The 23,071-nt window shown below is 54.0% G+C and overlaps 1 protein-coding gene and 1 long non-coding RNA gene across 2 annotated transcripts in view; one reads left to right on the top strand and one right to left on the bottom strand.

Moving 5' to 3' along the window:
* The window catches only part of PBX1 (PBX homeobox 1), a 214,292-nt gene that overhangs the window by 1,167 nt on the left and 190,054 nt on the right, over nucleotides 1-23,071 (top strand). Inside the window, exon 2 of the mRNA XM_039881124.1 lies at nucleotides 2,980-3,053. Within this exon, the coding sequence (XP_039737058.1) occupies nucleotides 2,980-3,053 (74 nt within the window). The remainder of the gene's footprint in view (nucleotides 1-2,979; nucleotides 3,054-23,071) is intronic.
* Nucleotides 13,591-21,994, bottom strand: LOC120617729 (uncharacterized). Its single transcript, XR_005657018.1, has 4 exons — nucleotides 21,857-21,994; nucleotides 18,461-18,688; nucleotides 15,453-17,337; nucleotides 13,591-14,581 (listed from the first exon to the last, which is right to left on the bottom strand). It is a non-coding gene; the product is annotated as an uncharacterized LOC120617729 (long non-coding RNA).

Raw genomic sequence — 23,071 nt, 5'->3', positions numbered from 1 at the left:
GTGTGTATGGAGGCATTCACGTATGTCCACACAAACACTCAGGCACGCAGAAAATACTGCCAACTGATCCAAAAGCAGCCCTCGGCACTTTTTACTGCTATAAAAAAGTGTCAGAGAGAGCAGAATTGTCAAGTTTTGAACAGCAGTCCATGTCTTCTCCGTGAGGGACCCCGTGACATTACAAAATAAAATGTTCCAAGAACACTTTCTTTGCGAATTTAGTCGACCCCTTACCGAAAGCAGAGACTTCTGATCTTCTTTCTTGATATACCCCTTCCCAGTCCATTTTTGTCTTTTCCCTTTTCTTCCCCCTTAAAAACCAAGGTAATTCTTTGTCCATGGTTGTCAACTATCCAGAAAATGTTTTGTATTCATTTAATTCTCTTTCCCAAAAAGGCGGATGGAAAGATAGAAGAGATAATTTCACTGTAGACATATTTGTTAGTTTTCAGAGAGTAGGATATTTACTTTAACTTTAATGTCCCTTAATTCGAGTTGGTTTGCTAACCTTCCAGGGCACAGACTGTATGGTCCTTTAAAAAGGGTGGGGGGACAAAAATCCAGCATGCTCTTCCCCCCTCGCTCCTTCGGGCCACTCGGAATGCAGCTAAATGGAAATGAAGGCATGGGTGAATTTTATGTATTTCAATACTAGAGGACGGTCTTCATTAAAAAAAACCATAATAAATAAGCCGTGTAGCTTCTCAACTAATCCATTGCCAGCTGTATAGTTCTCCCCTGTAGGATTTTACAGTAAATTCTCTTTCAAAATAAAACACAGACACAGTGGCACATCCCTAACAGCTTGCCCAAGGCCCATCTCGAAAGGGAGAATTTTACAATCACGTATGAGTTTGTGAAATCTCAGAAGTAGTCTTAAATATATACACAATGTCTATACTGTAGAATGACTTAGTCACATGGAGAAGACATGATTATGTATTTTTGTCTTAGGGAAATAGGAATTTGAATCGAGAAATGAGAAGAAACAGTTAAAAACATGGACGTTGTGAATCGCACTCTTATTTAAGCGGCAAGCACATGCAACATGGAAACTCAAAAGTGCTGAGGTTTACGGGTCCTCGAAAACTTGGAACTGTTCGAAGGCTGGGATTATCCCAGATTTTTTAAAATAGGGAAAAGTTTTCCAAAATTAACCAGTGCCGTTTTTGAATTTTATTTTTTGGAAAACCAAACCAAACCAAACTAGTAAGTATGTCGAAGCGAGATTTCCCACTGACAGCCTCTTTTTGAATTGGAGCAAATTTCTCTATTGCATCGTTCCAGAAAAATAAACTGAGACACATCAGTAAAGCGCTCTGATAGTAAGTTTCTGAAGTGGAAGGGGCTGGGGAGACCGGAGAGCCACTCTCTTCTGATGTTCGGTCCCGCTCCTTTTTCTAACACTGAGGACAGCGAGGCTTGGCGGGGCCCCCCTCTTAATGGCCTCGATGCCGAGAGGGGGGACACACGCAGGGCCGGGGAAATTGTTCTCTCGCTCTCTAACCCCAGTCCCCATCCGTGTGCTTTGGAAATGCGATATTTCTGGAAAGCCATGTGGGGTTTTCTTTTGTTTTTGTTTTCGTTTTGCCTTTTTTCTTTTCGCATTCGGGCCTATGTGTAAGAATACAGTTAATGCAAACTATTTTAAAGGCCTCAAGAGAAATCTTTGATACATTAAAATCCTTTCCACCTTTTTTTTTTTTTTTTTGAATAATCCCCACTAAGCTTTCTTTTCGGTTTAACAATGTAACTCTCTTCAGCAAGAACTGTATCTGTTTTTCCTTTCCCCTAGTCACCCCTCCAAAAGATACATTTATTATTTACAAAGTAAACTATTAGTATTTTAGATACACTGTATATTTGTTTTGATACTCTTGAATTTTGAGCTTATTACTCCTCTGCCGTACAGTGTATAGAGCATGCTTCTGGTTTCTGTTCTTCATGGAGACGGGTATATCTATCTATCTATATATTTTTTTAACTTTCAAAGGGATTAAAAAAGAATTGCATGCGTCTTGAGTGCCAGGGGCTTTCATTTATCTTTACACATTAATTTTAGTTAGGACACAGAATTCCCTTAACTAATAGCTGATACGATCAGGATTTTGTTTCCAAAACAATATCCTTCTGCTAAGTGCTTCCATAGTAAAATAAAGGGAAAGGTATTGTTTTGTTCCCCAAGTGCACTAGGAACGCAGACACATGCAAGAAACAGGTAAATCACTAATCTAAGAGGGAGAATTGTATTTATTTTTTTCCCCAGTGGGTGCAAGGTCCTAATTGTAAATAATTGAATTTCAACACCTGCAAATAAGCGGTGTGTGCACACGAGGCCTAATGCGAACACAGAGAAATGAATTTACTCCCCACATGGGCATGTTTGCCCCCTGGCAATGCATTTCCATACTCTTTAACTCGGGGACTGAAATTTTATAAATTGACAGTTCTGCTCAGAAGACCTTTCAAGCATCTTGTGTTTATGAGAATACGGGGGAATCTGCAGAATGAATTCGAACACATGGAGGAATTAAATTTGAAAACATACACACAGACCGAGAGGCAGGCAGCTCCCAGACTGTGGTGGTGGCACAGATCACACGGAACTGTTAACCCGTGCGCGGGGCTGTGCTGCCTTCATTCCCTGGGTAGGATTATTGTTTTCAGAATTTCATTTTGATTAAAGTACTTAAAAAACAACTACAACAAAAAAAAACTAGCTCTGCCTAAATGGGCATAATTTAGGTTAGTTCTGTTCTGTTGTTAAATGCCTACTCTCTCCCTGCTAATTAACATTATTTCTCTTTCTGCATTGGGGCTCTATATATTAAGTCATAAAACAATTGAAGCGTGCCGCAGAGTTATGCCCGGCGTATAATTTTGGCTAAATGTTCAGTCCCCCTGACCCCGCTGTGCATTATTAGCGGTTGGAGCTTGAGAGTCCACCTACGCTATGATGATGTTGTTTCTTTCTTGCAGAAAACATGCTTTAAACTGCCACAGAATGAAGCCTGCCTTGTTTAATGTGCTGTGTGAAATCAAAGAAAAAACAGGTAGGACAGATTCCGGCACTAAGCATTTTCTTTGGCCAATTGATTCACTTAACCGGCAATCAGGAACCCATTATTTAAATATTAAAATTGCAGAATAGAAGGACTCTGAAGACTGATCGCATGTTCCAGGAGGTTGTCCTGTGGCCTGCTTCCTGTGAAAGGAGCAGCAAGTTTCTTGGGCAGTTATCAAGCGTTACTGGTTTATTTTCCTTAACTCTGTTCCTGGCTTTTTAGAAACTGAGGCTAACATAGAGGTTCTGGAGGGACATTTATGGAACGATGTGCCTTCTGGGGAAAATATGAAAGTAAAAGTCCATTTCCTGAAGGAATAAATTTGGCCCACATTTAGAACACTCATTTTGGGGGAGTTGTTTAAAGTTCCCTTTCCTTTTCGCCCTGTAATTACGTGGAGCCGCGGAGGAGGGGTTCTCAGCAGTGTTGTCAACACCGTCCTGGGGAGTCGTGGGGAGTCGTGGGGAGCCATGGGGAGCGCTGTGCAGCACCCGGCCGTCGGTGTGGGGTGCCTGCGATCTCAGGGCCGGGAGAACGTAATGCCGTGAGATCACTCTTTCGGTTGTTTTTCTACTTTCTAGACCTCCTATCATGGACTAACACACTTATACCACATCCCAGGGGGGCGTTTAAATTTTAAAGCAACAATTAAAAAATAGCAGTCATCAATCAGAGGTGTTCTTAAACAGCAGATGCTCCGGAAGGGGCGGTTCGCGCATCCTCGCGTTTGTTTATTTTAATCTTTAATTTCCCGAAGTGGGTGAATCTCTGTCTCGTAACAAGACGGAGCTGGGAGGGCAGCGTGAAGCCAGGGCGTGCGGATGAGGCGCGAGGGGCGGCCGCAGAAAGCGGAGCCTCTGCTGGCCCCGACCCGCCGCCCGCGGCCGAGCCGCGCCAAGCACCTGACAGCCGGTTTATTTATTTATTTTTTACAACAAGGAGCGTAACAGTCAATAATTCATATCTAAACCATAGAAGCAAGGGCATGACATGAATGAAAGTGACAATAAATATGATTGCATGCCCGGTTGATATACATTGATAGTTACACATAAAGGGGGGGCACACAGGGTGGCTTTCTGTCTGAGAGTTCTCCGCGTTTCTCTTAGAAAATAAATAGTTTCAAGATGTGACCGTTGATGGACTGTGTAATTACTTGGGTCTTGAATTGTATGTAAAATTAGTAGGCGGCTCCTTTGTTGGATGTTCCTCGCGCTGTGCACAGCATCCCAGACAAAGCACCTGAGCAGGATGCTCGGACCCTGAGCATTCCAGGTTGCCGAGCCCGAGCCCAGCCTTGGTGCAGAGCTGTTAATTGCATTATTTTAGCTGTGAGACACCTTTGAAGAGATTTATGGTGTGTGCATATCGATATCGAAAGAGCTTTTTCAGTTTGTCACACTTTTTCTTTTTTTCTCTCTGTTCGCCCGGAGCAGGAACCCTAAGTGCATATGTGTATTTTTTTCTTCGCTCCTGTTTTTCTTCCTTCTCATTTTCTTTGTTGATCTTGATGCTTATTTACTTCGAATATTTGGTTTGTTGTAATTTGTTTCTAGTGTAGTATGCGTCCTGCTGATCTTGATTCATAAAATGTAAGATCAAGATACAAAGACATGTATATCTGATGGCCCAGGCTGACGGGACTCTGCGTGTGAGGACGCTGCATCAGATTTTTGAGAGGAAGCCCATCAGAGCACTTAGCTGTATGTGGTGACCGAAGTGTTTAATCCCAGTCTTCTCATTAAAAGCTGCTGAGGCAGTAGATCAGCGTGGCGGGGTGACCGGAGACTTGGTCCCGGTGGGGGTTAGAGAGCGTGGTCCTTGTGTTGGCCAAACCGAGGTGGTAGGAAGCAGTTGTTTTAGCCAAAGTAGCGCTCTGAAAGTGCAGTTTATTGTTGGGGTGGATGTTTTGTTTTTAAATTTCTGTCATTTAATGACAGAATAGTATTTGGAAATGAAAAAAATCTAAATTAAAGTTTCGCGTGTTGTCTCTAGAATAGTATATTAAAAAAATACTTTGTCAAGTACTGTAAGTTGCAAATGAGAGGATCACTGCGCCCGTGTCGAAGGGGAATCGCACACGCGTGCATGTGTGTGCACGCGCACACGCACACACGCACATGCACAGAGTTTCGGGCTGAGGGGGCACCCACGGGGGAAAGTTAAATTAAAAAAAGAAAGAAAGAAAAAAAACGGCCAACCTCCCTCTTCTCTTCTACGTGTGCGTCGGAAGGATGGAGGGGAGGGAAGGACCCTCTCCGGAATGTCGCGTGCCCTGGGCTACAGGCAGGAGAAGGCGCGGGGTGGCGGAGGGAGCCTCTGACCAGCAGCTCCGCCGCCTCCGGCTCGCCCGGCCCGGCCCGGCGTCTCCCCGTGCGGCGGCTGTCCTGTCCGGGCCACAAAGTGTAAAGTTACAGGGGCTTTTTCGCTCTTGATGCAGAGCCGGTGAAATCGCCGGGACGGTCAGGTCGCACACACTCCTGCGTTGTGCTGGCACCTTCCAGCCCCCTCTCATTTCCTGCGTGTTTCTGAGCTTCCAGCCCCAGCGCCGTGGAGGCCACTTGGTCTGGGGTGGGCTTTGTTTGCCTCAGAAGTTCTCCCGCACTTGGCTCACCTGGGTCTGTGAGACAGGCAGGGCTGATGGCAGCGTGGACACTGCAGTCACTCGCCGTTTGTGCTTTTGTGAGTGATTTCAGATGGGAAACTCAGAAATAAGTAGGAAAACCAGCTAAGGTTGTCGTACCAGCATTCTGGAACTTGAAAGAAACAGGCGCGCAGCACCCAAAGTAGGCAGCTCCGGCTACGTTACAGTTGATTGATAGGTATTTAAGTCAGAAATTACTGTGGGGATATTAAAAAAAAAAAAAGAAGAAGAAGTAGAAGAAGAGCCCATGTGTCTCTCCCTTCAGAGGGTGGGTAAGTTTTTATTTCGATACCGTTTTGCTTTTTAATAAACGGTAAGAAGAAAGAATGCCTGCAAAATGCTCGGCCAGCAAAGCTCGAACAACGGCAGGAAAAACCCGTCTCGAGCTACAGTGATGTGTGTAAAAGGGGCTTTTATCTGCCTGCTCCTTCCGGGAACGCAGAGGTTTAACATAGGGTTTTAGACCATTTACTATCTCATTTTCTTTGTTTTTTTGAGGCGTCATTCCTGGTCTTCTGGCGCATTAGCAGCAGCAGGCCGTGTTGTACACGTGTGTGCACGTGGCGGTGGGGTCGACGGGATGGAAGAAGAGGAGGAAAAAAAAAAGTCAAACGTATTGCATTTCTTAAAAAGACCTCGAACCGCTTTTAAAACTCTTTGATTTATTTTTATTTATTTTTTACTTCTGTGTCAAAAATCATGCGGGTTTAAAAATTAGGAAAACGCAAAAAAAATATATCGGTGCCATTTACTGAGGAGAATATTTATAGATAGCAATGAATAGCTATAATTGTTGTGAATAGTTTTTAATTTTAGAACATAATAGCTATATATGGCACTTTTCAGCCAGTTTCCTTCTGTGCATTATCTGCACTGAAGTTAAATCAAATCACGGAAGGAGGTTAAAAAATTATTTCTTGCTCCCTTAACACCCTTTTGTTCTCTGTTTTTTTTCCCTCTGTGTTCAATTAACACCCCCATCGCCGAGCCGTAGTCTTTTTTTTTTTTTAAGTCTACTACTGCATTTCACTTTTGACACCTCCCTTATTATTCTCGCCTGCCACTTCTTTTTAATACAGCAATTACCTTACGGGGCGTCTGCTCCTCTCCTTATAGCGTTAGACAATGATTCGCGTGTGCGCGTGTGCACACGTGCACGTGTGCGTGCTTTATCTGTAGGTGGGGGGCAGTGTGGCAGGAAGCTGTTCGTGGCAGGGAAATAATTCTGAATGTGTTCGGCCTTGAGCAGAGAACAGGGCTGAAATAACTGGAGATCATTTCGAGCCGCCTCTGGTCAGATTCCTCTCGGAGTGCAAGCGGCAGGAGTGACTTTCCATGGAAGTTCTTCTGCGACAGGCGAATGCAAAGCCTTTTTCTTGCTGATGAGAGGATTCAAGGATTCAAGGATTCGTTTGGTTTTGTGTCTCCTCAGGGGGCTGGGAGAGAGAAGGGAAGGGGAGCAGGTCCAATGCAGGGAAGCCACAGTTTCACCTGACACGGTCCTCGCGGCACAGTGACATCTGGGCTGTGACGTGCTGAGGCTGTGTGCTGTTTGCTGTGGTCTGCGTATGAACGGTGGCGTGTGTGGATATGCGGTGCCCCTCGTGTGATCAGTTTTTAGACAAATTCCGGCCTCTGAGAGGTCGGGAAGAGGCCGCCGAGGGCAATTGGGTCAAACCTGCCGGAACAGGGTTTGGGGAATTGGGTGTCATTTCCTCTAACAGTAAGGGTGCCTGTGAGGGCTGGAAGCGAGAGCGATTCTGGATAAACCGGGGAGGCTGGAAGGGGGTGCGTGGGAGCAGAGAGCGGGGAGAGACTCCTGACCTCCAGAGTCTTAGAGGCGGGGAGTGGGGGGGTTTCCAGTGGGGGGCTTTCCTGCTCGTGTGTTTGTCTAGCTTGCTGCTGGTGCCGGGCCTTGTCACACACTTTGGCCCCAGCGTCATACTCTCATGCATAACCTTGTTGTCGTTGGCGAAATTACAAAAAATACCCCCAAACAAGCAAGCGACCCAAAAGTTAGATATTAAACACATTTAAGTAGGAAGGCGTTTTACATTTAGCTTAAAGCATAACCCTGGCTCCTTTTGAGACATAGCGTGCGTGCACGCTTTAGGGGAACTCGCCCTTAACTTTGGTCTCAAACCCCTGGTAGACGGATGCTGTTAGGCTTTCAACTTGGTGAAGTGGATGTAAACACCGTGATCCTTTTTCCTTTTTATGTTAAAAAATTCACCCAAAACGCCACGCGATAGAGGCAGTTTTCCAGGTCCAGCTGCTACTCATTTTCACATGACCCTGGAGCACTCTGTCCATTTACATCGCCACTTTGGCCCGGGTTGGGGGACTGGCATCATCCGGCTGCACCCCTGAGGTGCTGTGGCAGGGTCTGAGGAATGCGGTGACTGATAAATAAAATAAGCGGTGGATTAATGAGTTGTTTGCAAAGTGTTCTGCACTCTCCGTGCTATATAAATAAAAGATGCTGTCGTCCCTATAATAAATTATCTCAGGACTCATATCCTATTCCATCTCGTAGGAAGTCGTTGTTTTAACTCTTTCGGGCCCAAAAACCACATCTCCCGGCCTACAATCGAGTAGCGGCCGCCCAGGGATGTCTCCTCAGGAGACGTCTCAGCCTGTCTTTTGCCCCGTCTGCGTCTTAGAGATGTCACTTTTCAAAACTTGGCAGAGTGATTTCCAGGGGAAAAAAAAGTGCAGACACAGACTGTCATAAGCCTAGACAACCTCTCTCCCTTTATGGCAGAATAAGGTCAGGCGTGGCCCCCGGACGGTCTAACCTTCGACGGCCCCGTGCCGGCCGCTCAGTCATCGGCGGATAGCGGGATTGCAGCGGGAGAAGAGTTTATCCTCTTTGGTTTAGGCCACAGTTTCAGCTACATCTTCCTCTGACCCTTCATCGTCACGTGGGTACCGGGTGGGTCAGTTCCGGACCTGCCAGGAAGTCGTTCTAAGATGACAGGGAAATTGCTTCGGCGATTCTGGGGGAAACCGTAGCCGTCGCGGCTAGGGCCGTCGGGCTCAGACGCCGGGCTGCCTGGCCTCGCAGCGCACGGCGCCTGCCGTTGGCTCGGTGACCTCGTCCAAGTTGCCCCGACTCCCCCGCCTCGCTCTCCTCATCAGCGAAATGGAGATAATGATGGTTCCTATCCCGGAGGGTCGTTAGGATCGAACGAGGTAATACACGTAAGTTATAGTGCCTGGCACCGAGTAAACAGTCAATAACTGTTAGCTTTTATTCTTTCTGGCCCTGTTTTCTTGCATGAAAAAAAGAGAGGCTTGCGCCAGATGGTCCCTAAAGACCAAGCCAATTCCAAGACTGCGATTCTATGCTGAAAAGAGACCAGAATTGCTGCATTTAAGGTTTGCTGTCTTTTGTTTGTCTCGCCGTCCTCTTAAAGTGAGAATGAGCTGCCTCTGGCCGAAAGGCTGGGACGAGTTTGGAAGAAGAGAGAGAAGTGTGCGTGAGAGCAAAGACGAAGGTTTTTAACGGCCCGCGAACTGGACGGCCACCACCTGAAAGGCCAGAATCGCACGTTCTAGCGCCGGTGTTTGCTTAGCGTCAGCGACTGGAGACATTACGTAATCCCGGTTAGAAATAACTTCCTTCTGGAAACGCACGGGCGCATCCATTCAACGCGTAAAGTTTCGAAGCAGGAAGAGTGAGTTTAGGGCAACCCGACCTCTTCCTGTCCTCCTAGCGTGCTCCTTATTTAGGAAAAATGTTATCTCTGTCATAATGTCAGCCTTGATACATAGTAGGATTTTTTTAAATTGCTTTCTTGAGATATAGTTCATATACCATGGAATTCACCCATCGAAGGTGTATAGTTCGGTGGTTTTAGTATAGTGACAAAATTGCGCCATCATCACCACATCTAAATTTAGAATATTTTCATCACCCCCCAAACGCAGCAGCCACTACCGGTCAGTGTGCACCTCCCCGCTGGCGTGGCCCTCAGCAGCCGCTGCCCTCTGTCGCCGCGGATTCGCTTATCCTGGGCATTTTCACAGGAACGGACTCCGCAGCATGTCGCTGGCTGCTTTCACTCGGCACGGTGCCTTCAGGGCCCAGCCGTGCCTCAGCGTGTGCCGCAGCGCGTGCCGCCGCTCTGTTCCTCTTTGCGGGTGAGTAGTGTTCCACCGCATGGATGGACCGCAGTTTGTCTCTTAATCAACTGATGGACAGTAGGTCGTTTCCATGGCTTGGTGTTGCTATGGACATGTGCACACAAGTTTTGCACAGACGTGGTTCTATCTCTCTGGATAGACACCCGGGAGGGGAATTGCTGGATTATCTGCCAGCTCCGCACTCTGCGTTTTGAGGAACTGCCAGACTGTTTTCCAGAGTGGCTGTCGTGGATGTGTCCTGGAGTCGTGTTGTGACTGCACTGAGTTGTCCCCTCGGCACTCACCTCCCTTCTCCACGTTCAGGGCTTGACTCTACTTTTTTGCCTTTAATCGATGAAAAAAAATTCTGAGGAATTTATTTGCCTTCAAGTGTGCGTGATCGGGGTCTCTGTGAAACCTCTCTTAGAACTATTTGCGTTTTGAAGAGGAAAAAAAATAAGACGAAAGAACGAATTTCTACTGTGGCATTTTCGGTGTCAGGTTCCCCAGGGGAAGACATTTGTGACGGAGTCAGGACAGTTAGGACGGACTTTGAGGAAAACCAACCTGGATTCAAATTCTAGCTGGTTGTGCGACATTAGTAAGTTGTTTGGTTTAGCAGAGCTTCGCTTTCCTCAACGGGGCGGTGACGGTAACGATACCACGTCGGGCGGCTGGGAGGGCTCCCCCAGACCAGAACATGAAGCACGTAGCCATCGAGTTTGCTCCAAAGGACAGCGGCTACTGCCGATGGGCACTGCCACCCCGCAGGGCACTGCCCGCCCCCTCCTTAGTTCGGCTCCGTCTGTTCAGGCTCTGCCCGAGCGTCCGAGGCCCAGCGAATGCTTCCCGCGCCGGTTCGTACATGCTCTAAGTGGCCGTCGCACGGGAGGGACAGTCTCGGGCCAAAGCTATCCCAGTGGTGCCGTCAGCCTGGGCGGACCCACGGGCGGCGCTGACCAGTCCACACACATTTTAAATGTCACGTCGCAAATGTTTTAGTAGCCCATCTTGACAAATGCAAAACGAAACAGCTGAAAATAATTTTAATGCATTTTATTTAAATCCAAATATATCTGAAATATTTCAGCGTGTGATTGACATAAAAATTAGTGAGACGTTTTATCGTTTGGGGACTAAGACTTGGAAGTCCACACGTTCGCGGCCCGTCTTTGGTTTGGCCCAGCCACACGGCGAGTGCTCGACATCTGCGTGGGCCGGGCTCTGCCGCGTCGGGCGTTCTGGCATAAATGTTTGCCTTGTTCTTTTTCTGGCGTGGTTTTTTCGCTCTAAGGAAGACACGTGGTTGTTCGCCACTCACACGTGACCTGGAAGTTCTGTGGCGGTCGACAGTGGAGCGTCCCTGATGGACAGCCGTGCTCCCCAAAGTGTGTCTGCAGTCGCCCGCGGGGAGGGAGAGCCTTTTGGGGGGCCGGTGAGGCCGGGCCTCTACCGCCTTCTCGCCGCTGCTTCCCGCTTTCCCTAACTCCTTGCCGGGTGCTGTTTCCTTCTTCTTAATACGCCCGAAGTGTTCCCTAAACTAGCGCACGCGGCGGAGGAGCCACCTTGTCTTCCGCAGCTGGAAACTACAGAGCAAGTTCAGGGGACCCCAGGGAGTGGCCAGAGTTTGCTGGGCCCCGGGTCGGGATGGCCGAGGCCCAGCACCGACCGCCTCCGAGGTCACCTGTCAGTTTCAAGAATGCTGTTTAACTCTTGGTCTCAGGTTTGCACCCCCATGGAACGGGCCACTCCACAGAGCCCCCGACGCCCCTGCATTCCGCGGGTCACGTGCCCCGGCGTGGTCCTTGCCAAGGCCTGACTCACAGGCGGGCAGAAGGGTGGAGCCCGCGTTCGGGCAGTGCTGATCTATCCCGCGACTCCTTCCCTCCTCCCAGACAGTCGTGTCAAACTGGTTCTGGTGGTGTCCACGTGGCCTCTGTCGGTGAGAAGGTGAACTGAAGGGCAGACATCAGTGACTTTCCCGTTCTCGTTGACACAGTCAGCACCGCGTGGCCAGGCAGTTCGGCCCGCCGCCGCCCAACCCGCCTTGCCGACGTCGCGGCATGATGCAAATGATGTTTCTTTTGTGCACTGTCCACTTGTAGCTGTTGGATTATAGACTGGAAATTGCTCTTGGAAAACACCGAGGTTTGGGGTTGCACGATTGGGAGTGCAGTGTATACCCCTGCAAATTCAGATGGCGCTGCCCGGGAGGTCAGGAGTCTTGGCTTTGGCTTTCAACTTGGAATTGAGAAGAGTTTACTTGTTCACCGTTTGCCTCTGCTGAAATACTAAAAACAATGTGTTTCCCACCTACCTGTCAGTCGGGCTTCTGGAAGCTTAACGTGAGGATATTTAGGACGATGTTTGACTTTCCTTAAGAACGTGTGGCCCAGTAAGTGTGCGAGAAAAGTTCTGCATCTGTCACGCTGGGACAGGTCCGCTCTGCCAGCAGGTCACAGGGATAAGTGCCTAGTGGCCTGTGCCTTGGGGCCGAGAGTCAGCCGTTTTCCTGAGGGCTTTAAGTGATGTGACACCATGCGTTGACACTGTGAGAGGAGCCTCCTTATAATTACCATCGTGGATAGAATCGAAAGTTTGCCTTTGTCCTTTGCCCCTCACAAAGGAAGCCTCTCAGGTGCGAGGACGCTTGGTCTGGCCAGGGCGAAGACCCCCTGCGGGGAGCGGCCTTCTTCCCAGCGTCCCCGCCGCGCTGGCACTGGCCGACCCGCAGGCCCGCAGACCCGCAGACGCGAGGCCGCAGCAGTGGGACCGTGCGGGAGCCGCGCCTCCCAGGGGGCCTGGGGCCCTCGCCCTCGGGACGGGCCTGGTGGGAAGCGGGCGGCCTGAGGAATACGCTAAAGCAGCCTCCTCCTGAGGCCGAGAGGGGAAGACGGGAAATGTCAGCGAAGAGGAGAGGAAAGGCGGAAGAAGCGGAGAAGGCCGGCGTCTAGAGGAGAGAGCTTGGAGGGGGCACTTGTCCGGGGGAAACTTTGGGAGCTTGAGACAGGAGCGAGGCAGCTGAGCGACAGGCAGGAGCAGCGGTGGGCTGGCGGTCTGGGAACAACCCGGCAGCGGCCTCGCAGAGCAAAGGCGAGCGAGCCTTAAACAGAAATCTTGTATCGATCTTATGAGGAAGTGCGACAAACACCCTCTATCAAACACACAAGCGAATCCTTCAGCGCTACCGGCCCAGCCCCCAGGCGATCTGGGGGCACGTGGGAGAGGGGTGGCCATACGAGCACCTGCATTAACGGTGGTCTAAGCTGCCAGCGCCCGGTAGAGGCAGCGGTGGTCAGTGCCGATGCGGGCGCGGTGGTCAGCGCCCGCTCCGTGGGCCTGTGCTGTCTGTAATCGTCGTGGGGCGTTCAGCCAGTTACGACGCGACGAGTGAGCGGACACGGTCAGTCCCCGCTGGAACCCCCGCGGTCCCCCCCCAGCCCTCGCTGCGAGCACCCCGTCCTCCCGATCGTTAGCCCAGGCAGCCCTGACGACCCCCTCGCCGCGCTGACGGGGGCTTCGTCAAGCTCGGCCTGATCCCCCCGACACAGGTTTGGGCCTTCAGACTCGCCCGCGGCCTTCCGAGGCGCCCGTCGTGTCTCCACGGAGTCTGAAGGGGCCTCAGGCTGCCTTGTTGTTGCAAGTCTGGGAACACAGACTCATTTTGGTAGCTCGCCCCTCCCACCCCCACACACAGCGCCGTGCCCCCTCCCCCACAGGGCCTGCCGGAGCCCGGGCAGGAAGGGGCTGTCATCAAGCTCAGGCGCAAGCCCGATCACTTTATTTTCCTTCTTAGAAAGTTCTACCAGGAAAGACGGGCTTGGCGTGTGATTATTTTTCTTAAATGGAGTCTTGTGCTTTCCTATTACCGCTCAGCACAGCCCACAGGGCCAAGGCCCGGCCGACCAGAGAGCCTCCAGAAACTTCCTGCGGAATGAGTGTGGGAGAGCTGGGAGTCACAGAGGTTGAATTCCCTCATTACTTCGAAAATCTGTGAATTAATTCTCTCTGTGAGTTTCCACCAGCCCAGCCTGTGATCCACCAGCTGAAGAATCGAGCCCTTTATTAATCTCCCAGGATGAGTTTCTCATCCCAGCGACTCTGGGGGGAGGGGAGGGAGGGCTTGCATGTAGGCTGAGTGTCCGCGCGTTCCTGTGTTACTTCTGACTGTTACAGATGTAACGCATGTGTAGGAGTAGCGAGTAGTGACCGCGAGGCCAGCAGTGCGGATAATAGAGAAGAATAATAATGCCTGGCCTCTGCTCTGGCTTCGGCCCTTCCCCCGCCCCCGCTCATCTACTGCACCGCCTCCCCCCTTTCTAGGGTGTCGGGTGGGCTGTCACGGTAATGACCACTGTGGGTTCACGTCCGAGACGCTGACACTGAGGACGGAGGCAGCTCCCAGGCGGCTGGAACTGGGCCCGAGTCTGCGGAGGTGGGCGTCTTGTCAAGATCCCACCGGACTGTAACTCATCACCTCTCGTGTCACCTCCTGAATGTCGCCCTCTATTATAGAAGCTTGACTGTTTTTAAGTGAGTTTGACCAAATGTTTTCGAACACAGTCTGTTCCGGGGCCAACTCTTACGTCCCGCAGGTTGGATAAATGAAGAAGTCACGGCGAAGCCCTGGGCCGGTCGGGTTGTTTTTCACCTTCCGGCGGGCACGGCGAAGTCGCAGAGCTCGTGTTCTGTTTCAGTCCGTTCGCCGTGTTAGCAAGTATTTGTGGACCCTCTCTGCTGAGGCCTGATGAAGGAGACGAGGGACCCCGGGGCGTAAGGCCTGGCTTACCTGCACGGAGCTTACAGCCCACCAGCCGTGCCCATGGCCCTTGTCACATGACCGCCCGCCTGCTCCCTGAGCCCGTGCGCGTGACAGTGCTGCGTTCCTTGGGGCCAGGACTGTGGCTGGAAGGTCAGGCTGGCCGACGTCCGTTAGCACTCGGTGGCGCGCGCCGAGGCCCGCCCCTCTGAGTCACGGGGCGCTTGTTTTCGCTCGGGGAGCCTGAAGCCTGCTCTGCGTTTGAGTCCTGGCGCGTTCGGCCTCCTCGTCTTTCCCTGGACGCTGAGACCCAGGGTTTCACTCCCTTCCCGCCTGCCCCCTCTCGTTCCCTCTTTTGTCCCCTTCCTCCCCTGGACGGGGGCCTGCCCCACACCCCAAATTGCTATTTGCCCAGCTCGTGACCTGAGACCACTTGGCATTTCCCTGGCATGGCTGGAATTTACCACCCGCCGAGCAGGCCTTCGGTGACATTTGCTCACCGGGGCGGCTTAAGCTGTGTGGTCTGCGCCGAGGGGCCTGAGGGAGGCTGGGGGAAGTGTGGAATTTACCTCTCCGCTCTGGGGTCCTTGCCGCGGGGAGACAGACAGAGATGCTTTTTAGAAACTGGAATTAATTTTTATCATGGTACACATATTTAGTTATATATATTCACACACACATTTATTATGTATTCAATAAATGCATGTAGACAATTTGTGCATTATCTGTCATTCTCTAGTCATTATTTTAACAAATTAAATTTTCATGGTTAGCTTCATCTTTTACATTTACACCCTCCCGTCCCCAGCAGCCCTCTCCTCCTCCTCCCTCCCGCTGGCAGGAGACACTGGGTTACCTTGACGCTCTCTGAGGCCTTGTGCCCTTGGACCTCCTGCCTCCTTAAGGGTTCTGGGATGCCCGGGACGGCCTTCTCACCGCGGTCGGCCCCGCCGTCCTGCTGGTGCTTGTCTCTTTGGATCGAACTGGTGTAGGAGCTGGTTCGGTCCAGTTCCTGGGGCAGGCCAGCCCTGGAGGCCCCCCCCGGCTCCTGGAACGCAGACGCCATCTGTCCGCAGTGCCGGTCCACCGAGGAAGGGGCGCGGGCTCAGGAGACGGTCGAGCTGTCCCCTTACCCGCGTGTTCACCCTGCACAGGGGATCTGGAGGCAGATCGCTCCGGGCCCAGGCGGGGAGAAGGGCGTTGGCGTCACCTTAGGCTGAAGAGAAAGTGTCAGCCGCGGTGGGACGCTGCTTCCCTGTGGGGCAGGGCGCCCTCCTGTCTCCAGGTGGTGACAGTCGTGCGTGCAGACCACTTAACGGCAGGTAGCGCCGCCATTACGACCCCCGTTTTTAAGACGAGGAGGCGGAGATTCAGAGAGTGTAATAAATGTACCTAAAGTCACACAGGTAACGAGAGGCCGAGTTGCAATAGATTTTCCTCAGGAAATTTACTAAATGTAGCTTTTTCCTTAAAAATATCCATTCCCATTGAGCGATGGCCCTTCAGATTGTGATTCTTCCAAGACAGTTCTGTGGAATCTGACTCAGTTGTCCAGAAAAGCAAGTCGGTTTCTGTGCCCAGCTCCGGTGCCGAGTCTCAGGCCGCAGGCTCAGCCGCTGGGCCGTGGCCGGCTGCGGAATGCCGGTGTGGGGAGGGCGGTCCGGTGCTCCTTGGGCCCGTCCCTGATTCCCATCAGGCCTCTGCCGGCGGCCTCGTGAGAACCTACCTGCCTGCTTCCCGGGCGCGAGCGTGGCTCGTGTCCGTAGGCGGCCTGAAGCTGAACTGCCCCTCGCGCGTGTGCGCGCGTGTGCGCGCGTGTGCACACAGCTCCTTCTCTGGTTCCTTCTTAGAAGCCGGGGGTGCCCTGGGGTGTTGATAGGGACATACGCAGGGTCCAGGTCTGTGCTCGCACACCCTCCTGGTCCTGCGGTCCCCGTTCCCCCCGTGTGCGCCCGCACTCCAGGTGTGGCTGCTCGGAGGACGTTCAGGTGGAGGCCTCACTGACGAGCAGACACCTCGTCTCTCCGGGTACAGGGCTTGTCAGGACGGCTCCTTTTCCATAGGTGGCACCCTCAGCGTTGACGACGGGACGTCCGCTCCCAAGGGGCCAGGTTAGCCCAGAGAACAGGCCGCCACGAGGGGCCTGGGTGCAGATGACGTCCAGGTGACGGTGGCACTTGCTGGGCCTGTCGTCACCATATCACCCCAGGCGCTGGAAGGGACCGCAGGTCTCCTGTGCTTAAATGCAGTGTTCAGGAAACGGTGTGACACCAGGAAGACGGTTTTACCCAAGAAATTGAACTGCACTGCCCTAGCGCAGCGTCTCCCCTCGGCTTCCCCGTGTTTATATTTCCTTCCTGCTGTTTTCCTAATGGCTGCATGAATTTTCCTTTTTGAGGGGGATGATTACATTAGGGATATAATTGTCTTCTGTTTATCAACGGAACCTGTTACGTATCTTATTTATCGCTCATCTCATTTCAAAGTGCAATTCAGACAGCTCACCGAAAGATACACATGATACAAAGAGACAGACTAAATAAATGGGGAAATTAGGAGAGAAACTCTAGGTAGAAAAATAAAACGCAAGTGAACGTTACTGTGTAGCACTGAAGGCGTAAGTCCTTTCTTCCCGATCTTTGCTGATAAGGAAATAGCTACTTGACTCTTGGATCGAACTAGTCCAGGATCTTGATCATTCCAGACCTCGTAGAGGTCAGCTACAGATTTGACTCTGCTTCCTAGTAGCCAAAGCAAAAAGGGAAACAAGATTAGTTTCAAATTTCAAAACATTTAAAGTTGGAAACAGATCAGTCGTTTAGGGGAAGTGGATTTTTCTCTCGTTCGAGGCCCTGTGCAAAGTTTCTCTGTAGTTCAGATAATACAGTGCTAAGCGATGATGTAGACGTTGTTCTAAACAGCGTCTGAGCAACAACGACAAGCAAAACGTCACGCTTCATGTTTCCCTGTACGTCTTCGGGCATAGCCTCCCCCCAGCACTCACCAGCTTCTATTGTAGCTATTGGTTTACGATCCGATCCCCTCATTAGATTAAAGAATTTCTGGAAAACGATCAGGATTTATATGCCCAGCACACAGGAGATACTCAGTTAATATTTTTTGAATTGAAACACTGTTTTACCTATTTATCCAAAAAGGATAAATGTTTATCCATTTATTAACATTTGTTGGGTACTAGCTACCAAAAAGAAGGATCAGCGAGAAGCCCCTCCCCTTAGAAAGCACAACGCATCCTAAGAGATGCAGTGGACCCGGCCCGGTAAGTGCGGGACAGAAGAGGTGTGAACATTCTGTCCTTTGTGAATTGGGATCTACATTCACTTAATTTACATTCTCAGGACAACTCGCTCCTCGCCGTGGAGTTGGGTTTTGGTCCCTTAAGCCAGGAGTGAAGGGAAAAGACAATAACGAGGCGTCAGAGCGGGGACAGGGGCAGCTCTCTCGCAGGTTTGCGTTTGGCCCCGGCCCTTGTCTGGCCGGCCCAACCTCCTGGACGCCCAGGTCACCCGGAGCGGGGCAGGGCCTTCTGCAGTGCTCCCCCGCCCTGCCCCGGCGGCCTCCACGCGGAGACGCTCTGGTTCCGTCTCCGAGGGCAGCTCGAGCTGCGGCCACCACGGCCACCCCTGCGGCCGGCTCTCAGAGGAAACGGCGGTCCTGGGCTTCTCTCCAGTTCCGTTCACGTCCGGGTATCCATTACCCCAGGAGTCAGAGAATTTCTCCTTCGCATTTCCCCGCCTCCCGCTTGTTTCCTTCCCTGCATTGAAAACGCGTTTTCCCGGCACTTACTCCTGAGCCAGGCATGATGAGGAATGTGAGATCGGACCTCGTCCTCAAATTCCTTACCATCGGGAGGAGAAAAGCGGCGGGCTTCGGGGCCGCTGGCCATCAGGGACCTGGAAGGGGACCTGAGTGTAGCACAGCGCTTAGAAAACGTTTCCGGAAAGACGGATCCGGTCTTCTCTGACTGTACGCATCCCCTTCCAGACGGTAAAGGCCTGGAGAGACGCCGCATCCATCCCCCTGCATACCTGGCACAGCGCTCGGTGCATAGGTCATGCTCAAAACGTGTTCCTTGAAGGAGGGAACGAACAAAGTTGCAGATCATTCGTCTCAATCTAAAGTGGACTTATTTATATTTTCAGGCTGAACGAAACTTCCCGACGTGTCTGCTCTGCTGTGCGCACACTAGAGTCGGGACCTCTCGGGGTCCTCCCTGTCGCGTCAGGGTGGCAGAGGCCGGGATGGCCTAGCTCCAGGCCCGCAGGGCCCCGCGGAGCCCCACGCCTGGGGCGGCGCGCGCTGTGCCGTCGTGGGGGTTCCTTGCATGGCTCCTCGGAGGCTGGGTCTTCTGAGTTACGATCTTGGACGCGGGGGTTGGAAGGGCTCCGTGGAGTGGCGGGGCTCGCACAGACAAGTGATGACAGGAGAGGCAGCCAGGCTGCCCCCGCCCCGGCCGGGGAGAGTGGCGGCCGCCGTGACGGTCGGTCGGTGGCTCCGGCTCCGGCGCCGTGAAGCGAAGGGGCCCGATTTGGGGGTCTTTTTCCCCAAGGTGCCGCCCCTCCCAGCTGTGCCTCTTCTCCGTCCTCCTCCGTCCCAGGCGTAAGCCAACTTCCCGTTTGCTCCTGACTTTCGCCCAGTTTTCCTCCCATAGGATCGATTGCAGCGTTGGAAAAGGACTCTTCCATTCCACGAAAATAAGAACAATCGTAATCACCCACATAAAGCGAGACGCTGAAGTGGGACTTGGGGTCGGGGGTGAAAGCGGTGTGGGCCCTCGGCGGGCGGGGCGGAGGCTCCCTGGCCACGGGCACCTGGCCGCCACTGCGGGGCCAGGCCGGGGAACCCGCCCTTGGGGAGGAAGACGCGACGGCCCCACCGCCTCCCTCAGGGAAGGTCCACCTGGACTCGGGCTCGCAGCCTGCTGTCACCGCAGGGTCGCGCCCTGCCTCGTTTCCCGGGGCTCGGCTTTCCCTGCACAGCCCTCCCCCGTGCTGCTGTCCGGGCCTGCCCCGCATTCGCGGCTTTGCCGAATGGGAGGGTGGGGGTCCGGGTCTCTGAGACAAAGCCTATCATGGTGGACGCTGAGGGGGCTGGCGGGTCCTCGAGGACCAGTCTGTTTAAGTAAGATTCCGAAACTCCGCGGCTAGGTCCGCAGGCTGCTGGGACCAGCTCCTCCGTGGTTAATAAACAAAGTGCACTTTGGGTCATAGTCCCTCCCCTCTTCCATAACGCCCCTGGATCGATAGCGCTCGGAGACCTTGATGTATTCATTCTCTCAAGGTTCGACAAATGGCGTCCTCGCGGGGCACCGAGTCCGAGAGAGGGAGGCCCCTGGGGACTGGGAGGCCTCGCAGCCCGGGGCACGCGGAGCGCGCGGGGCTGTGCTCACGCCTGCGGAGTCGGGTTCTTTCTGTGTGTTGAAAGGACCGTCGTGCGGGTGACCACTCTACACGATACTGCAGGCGAACCCACGTGCCCAACCAGATAGGAAAGTGCCCCCAGCACCCCCTCTCTTGCTTAGGGCCGACCCCGGGGGCGTCACTGCCGTAATCTGCTTAGACGGATCGGAGGAGAACCAAGGGTGCTCTCTGCCGCGGAGGCGCGCGTGGGCCTGTCGCGCTGGCCTGGTGGAGCGAGCTGCGCGTGGGCGAGGGCGCTACGGTTACCCGTGTGGTGAGAGCAGGCGGCACACACGGCACTGAGCACGTGATGCGTGTTCCGTGAACGCGCGTGTCCCCCTTCGTTCCCACAACGACACGGCAACACCCATGCCTGCTTTGAGCAGCGTCCTGGGCAGGGGGACAGTCACCGTCCTCCACTGGTGTGAGGGGTGGCGAGGCCCGCCTCTCAGCCAGTGCCCTCGTCTGCGACGTGGGTGCTGACGACACCCCGTGCGCTCCAGGGTGGCTGTGGCTCCCCGGCGCGACGTGGCTGGGAGACGCTGTGTAAGTTGCTCAGCACGACGCAGCCTCCGGGTTGGTTCTCTCGCCTGCAGTCGGGACAGCTTATCATCGAAGCGGGGGGTGCGGGGCGCGGGGCGGCGGGCGGGAGGGCCATCTGGAACACGCGGAGACTCGGGACTCTCGTCGCGCACAGCGCGGAAGGGCGTGCCGTGGGGATGGCGCCGGCGGTCCCGAGAGAGCTGAACAGCGCGGTGACCCCGCGCTGAGGGGACGTGGAAGCAGAAGTCATCCGCCCACGGGGGACAGCGCCCGCGGCCACCGGGGTGTTGCGCGGAGGAGCGTGAAGCTGGGGTGCGGGCCTCACACACCCTCACCCCCTGCCCACAGATGGAGGCGCGCGGAGGCCCGCGAGGGGCAGCGGCCGTGGGGTGCGGTTTGCGTGTGCCCGATGTGCGCCCCTGCTCCACACCCCGGGGTCCGCGGCCCTGCCCGTGGGTGCTCCCCACACTGCTGCGTCTTCGGTGAGGGGTGCGGTGCCCCTCGCTTTGTGCGGACGTGTTTCCTGGAAAGGGCGTGGACCCAGTTTGGGTGACTGTCCTGTGTTTGGGGACAGTCCCGAGCTTCAGGGAGGGCGCAGTATGGTGGAAGGGACGCTGGGTGGGGGCTCGCGGAGGGGTGACTTGCATAAGTTGCCTATTCTCCCGGGCTCAGCCGCCGCATCTCTAAGCAGAGGGCCCGCCCCGGGCGGCGCGGCGCGGCACCCTCTGCAGGCGAAGGCCCCCTGCACGTGGGCGTCTGCTCCGTTGCACCGTGGTGCTTTTCCTGAGTGGGGACGTCGCTCTCACTTGGCCCAGTGTGGGTGTCTGCTCCCCCCGCAGGGACCCACGTCCCTTGGGAAGGTGAGTGCGTGGGCCTCCCCTCCGTTTACCTGCCTGTGTTCCTCACACAGGTGTTTGGTGAGGCTGAGGCGCAGACACAGAGCCTCCGTTCGCAGCCGTGGGGCGCTCTGGGGTGCACAGCCTCCCACGTGCCACACTGGGGGTGTCCCAGGGTTGGGGGAGAGAGGAGACTGCCGGCCCCTCCCGTCCCCAGCCTCGCTAGCCCTGGGGCATGACTGTCCCACCCCGTCCTTTCGCCTCTGTGCCTGGGACTGGAGAGGGCCCAGGGCTTGCTGCTCGGCCTGCCGCCTCTGCTCTCTCTGAGCCTGCATAAGCCTGAATTGGGGGGATTGAAATCCAGAGTCTGAGGCAAAGGTCAAAGGGCAGAGGGCAGACCCAGAGTGAATCACGAGAACTGAGCCGGGTGCCACCGCTGGCAGCTGGAAAGCCTCACTCACGTCCAGATGTGGCCGGAGAGGCGCAGGGACGCAGAGGCCGTCTGCAGAGCACGGAGCAGGGTGGGCGGGGTGGAGGTGGCTTCAGTGAGCACGGAGGGTGCAGCCGGCGTCCCGCGGTTCCAGCTCTGTGTCACGGTGCTTTGAAAAAGCACAGCCCGGGGTGGGAGGGAGGGTCACCCCGCGAAGGTGCCAGCCCGTGCACGCCCGCGCACACGGCACCGCGGGCGGGAGGAGAGCGCGGGCCGGACGCCGGGCTCTGTGCGGCGTGGGGTGCGGGCCGGTTGCGCACACGCGTTTCCTCGGGGGCCTCGGAGCCCCGCGGGTTCCACCCGCCTCTTCCCGTCCCTGGCGCCTTTTCCCTCCCCCGTCTTTCTGCGAGTCCGCGGTGGCTTTATTAGGAATTCCCTCTGGTTTAAGGGAAAAAATAGAGAGAGCAGGAGCTGGGCTGGAGGGGAAGAAACAAAACCAGCTCCCGCGGGCAGCCTCGGCCTGCCCAGCACCGGGCCAGCGCCGGCCCAGCACCCGGCCGGCTGTTTCCCTAAGACGCCCCCCCCGCCCTCCTCTTTCTGAGGGACCCGCGGGGCCCGTTTCCACCCTGCTCACCCCCTTTCCCCCTTTCTGTTGTTTGAAGAGATTCTCTCTCTCTCTCTCTCTCTCTCTCTCTCTCTCTACTTTAGCGGGATCTCTCCTTGCCAGCGAAGGTTCATCAAAAGATTCATCAGACAAAGTAAACAGACAGTGGCTCCGGGAATCCATCTTGAGGCCAACCAGAGGGGAACAGGAAGCCGTTCTTCCTGGGCAAACTCGAGACTCAGACAAAGGAAACAGAAAAAGAGATGAGAGGACAAGACAGCATAAACATCACAAAATTAATATAGATAATCTCAATGCCTGGCTGCGGCGGCGGGGAAGGCGGGGGTGGTCAAAGCAGAGCTGTTGGGGGCCAGAGCCCAGAAAGTGCCACGGGTGGTGGTGCCCCTCCCTGCGGTGGGAACGGGTGCCCTCACCCACTTCGAGGCAGCAGGCTCCTTGCGGGGAGGGCTAGCCTTTTGTTGGAGGGTCGCCCTTCTCCGGACACCGGGGGACCACAGAGCAAATTGCTCCTCCGGAGTGCTAAGTGGTCCCAGGTGCGCTGGAAGAGCCCATTTACCTCCCAGGTGAGTCGTTTATTGCCGGCCAGGAGAATGTTGGCTGCGGTGCAGGCTCGTCCATCCT

This window comes from Pteropus medius, unplaced genomic scaffold (genome assembly GCF_902729225.1).
Source record: "Pteropus medius unplaced genomic scaffold, Ma_sr-lr_union100, whole genome shotgun sequence".
In the NCBI taxonomy this organism is placed as follows: Eukaryota; Metazoa; Chordata; class Mammalia; order Chiroptera; family Pteropodidae; genus Pteropus; species Pteropus medius.
This window is presented reverse-complemented; position numbering and strand designations above follow the sequence as displayed.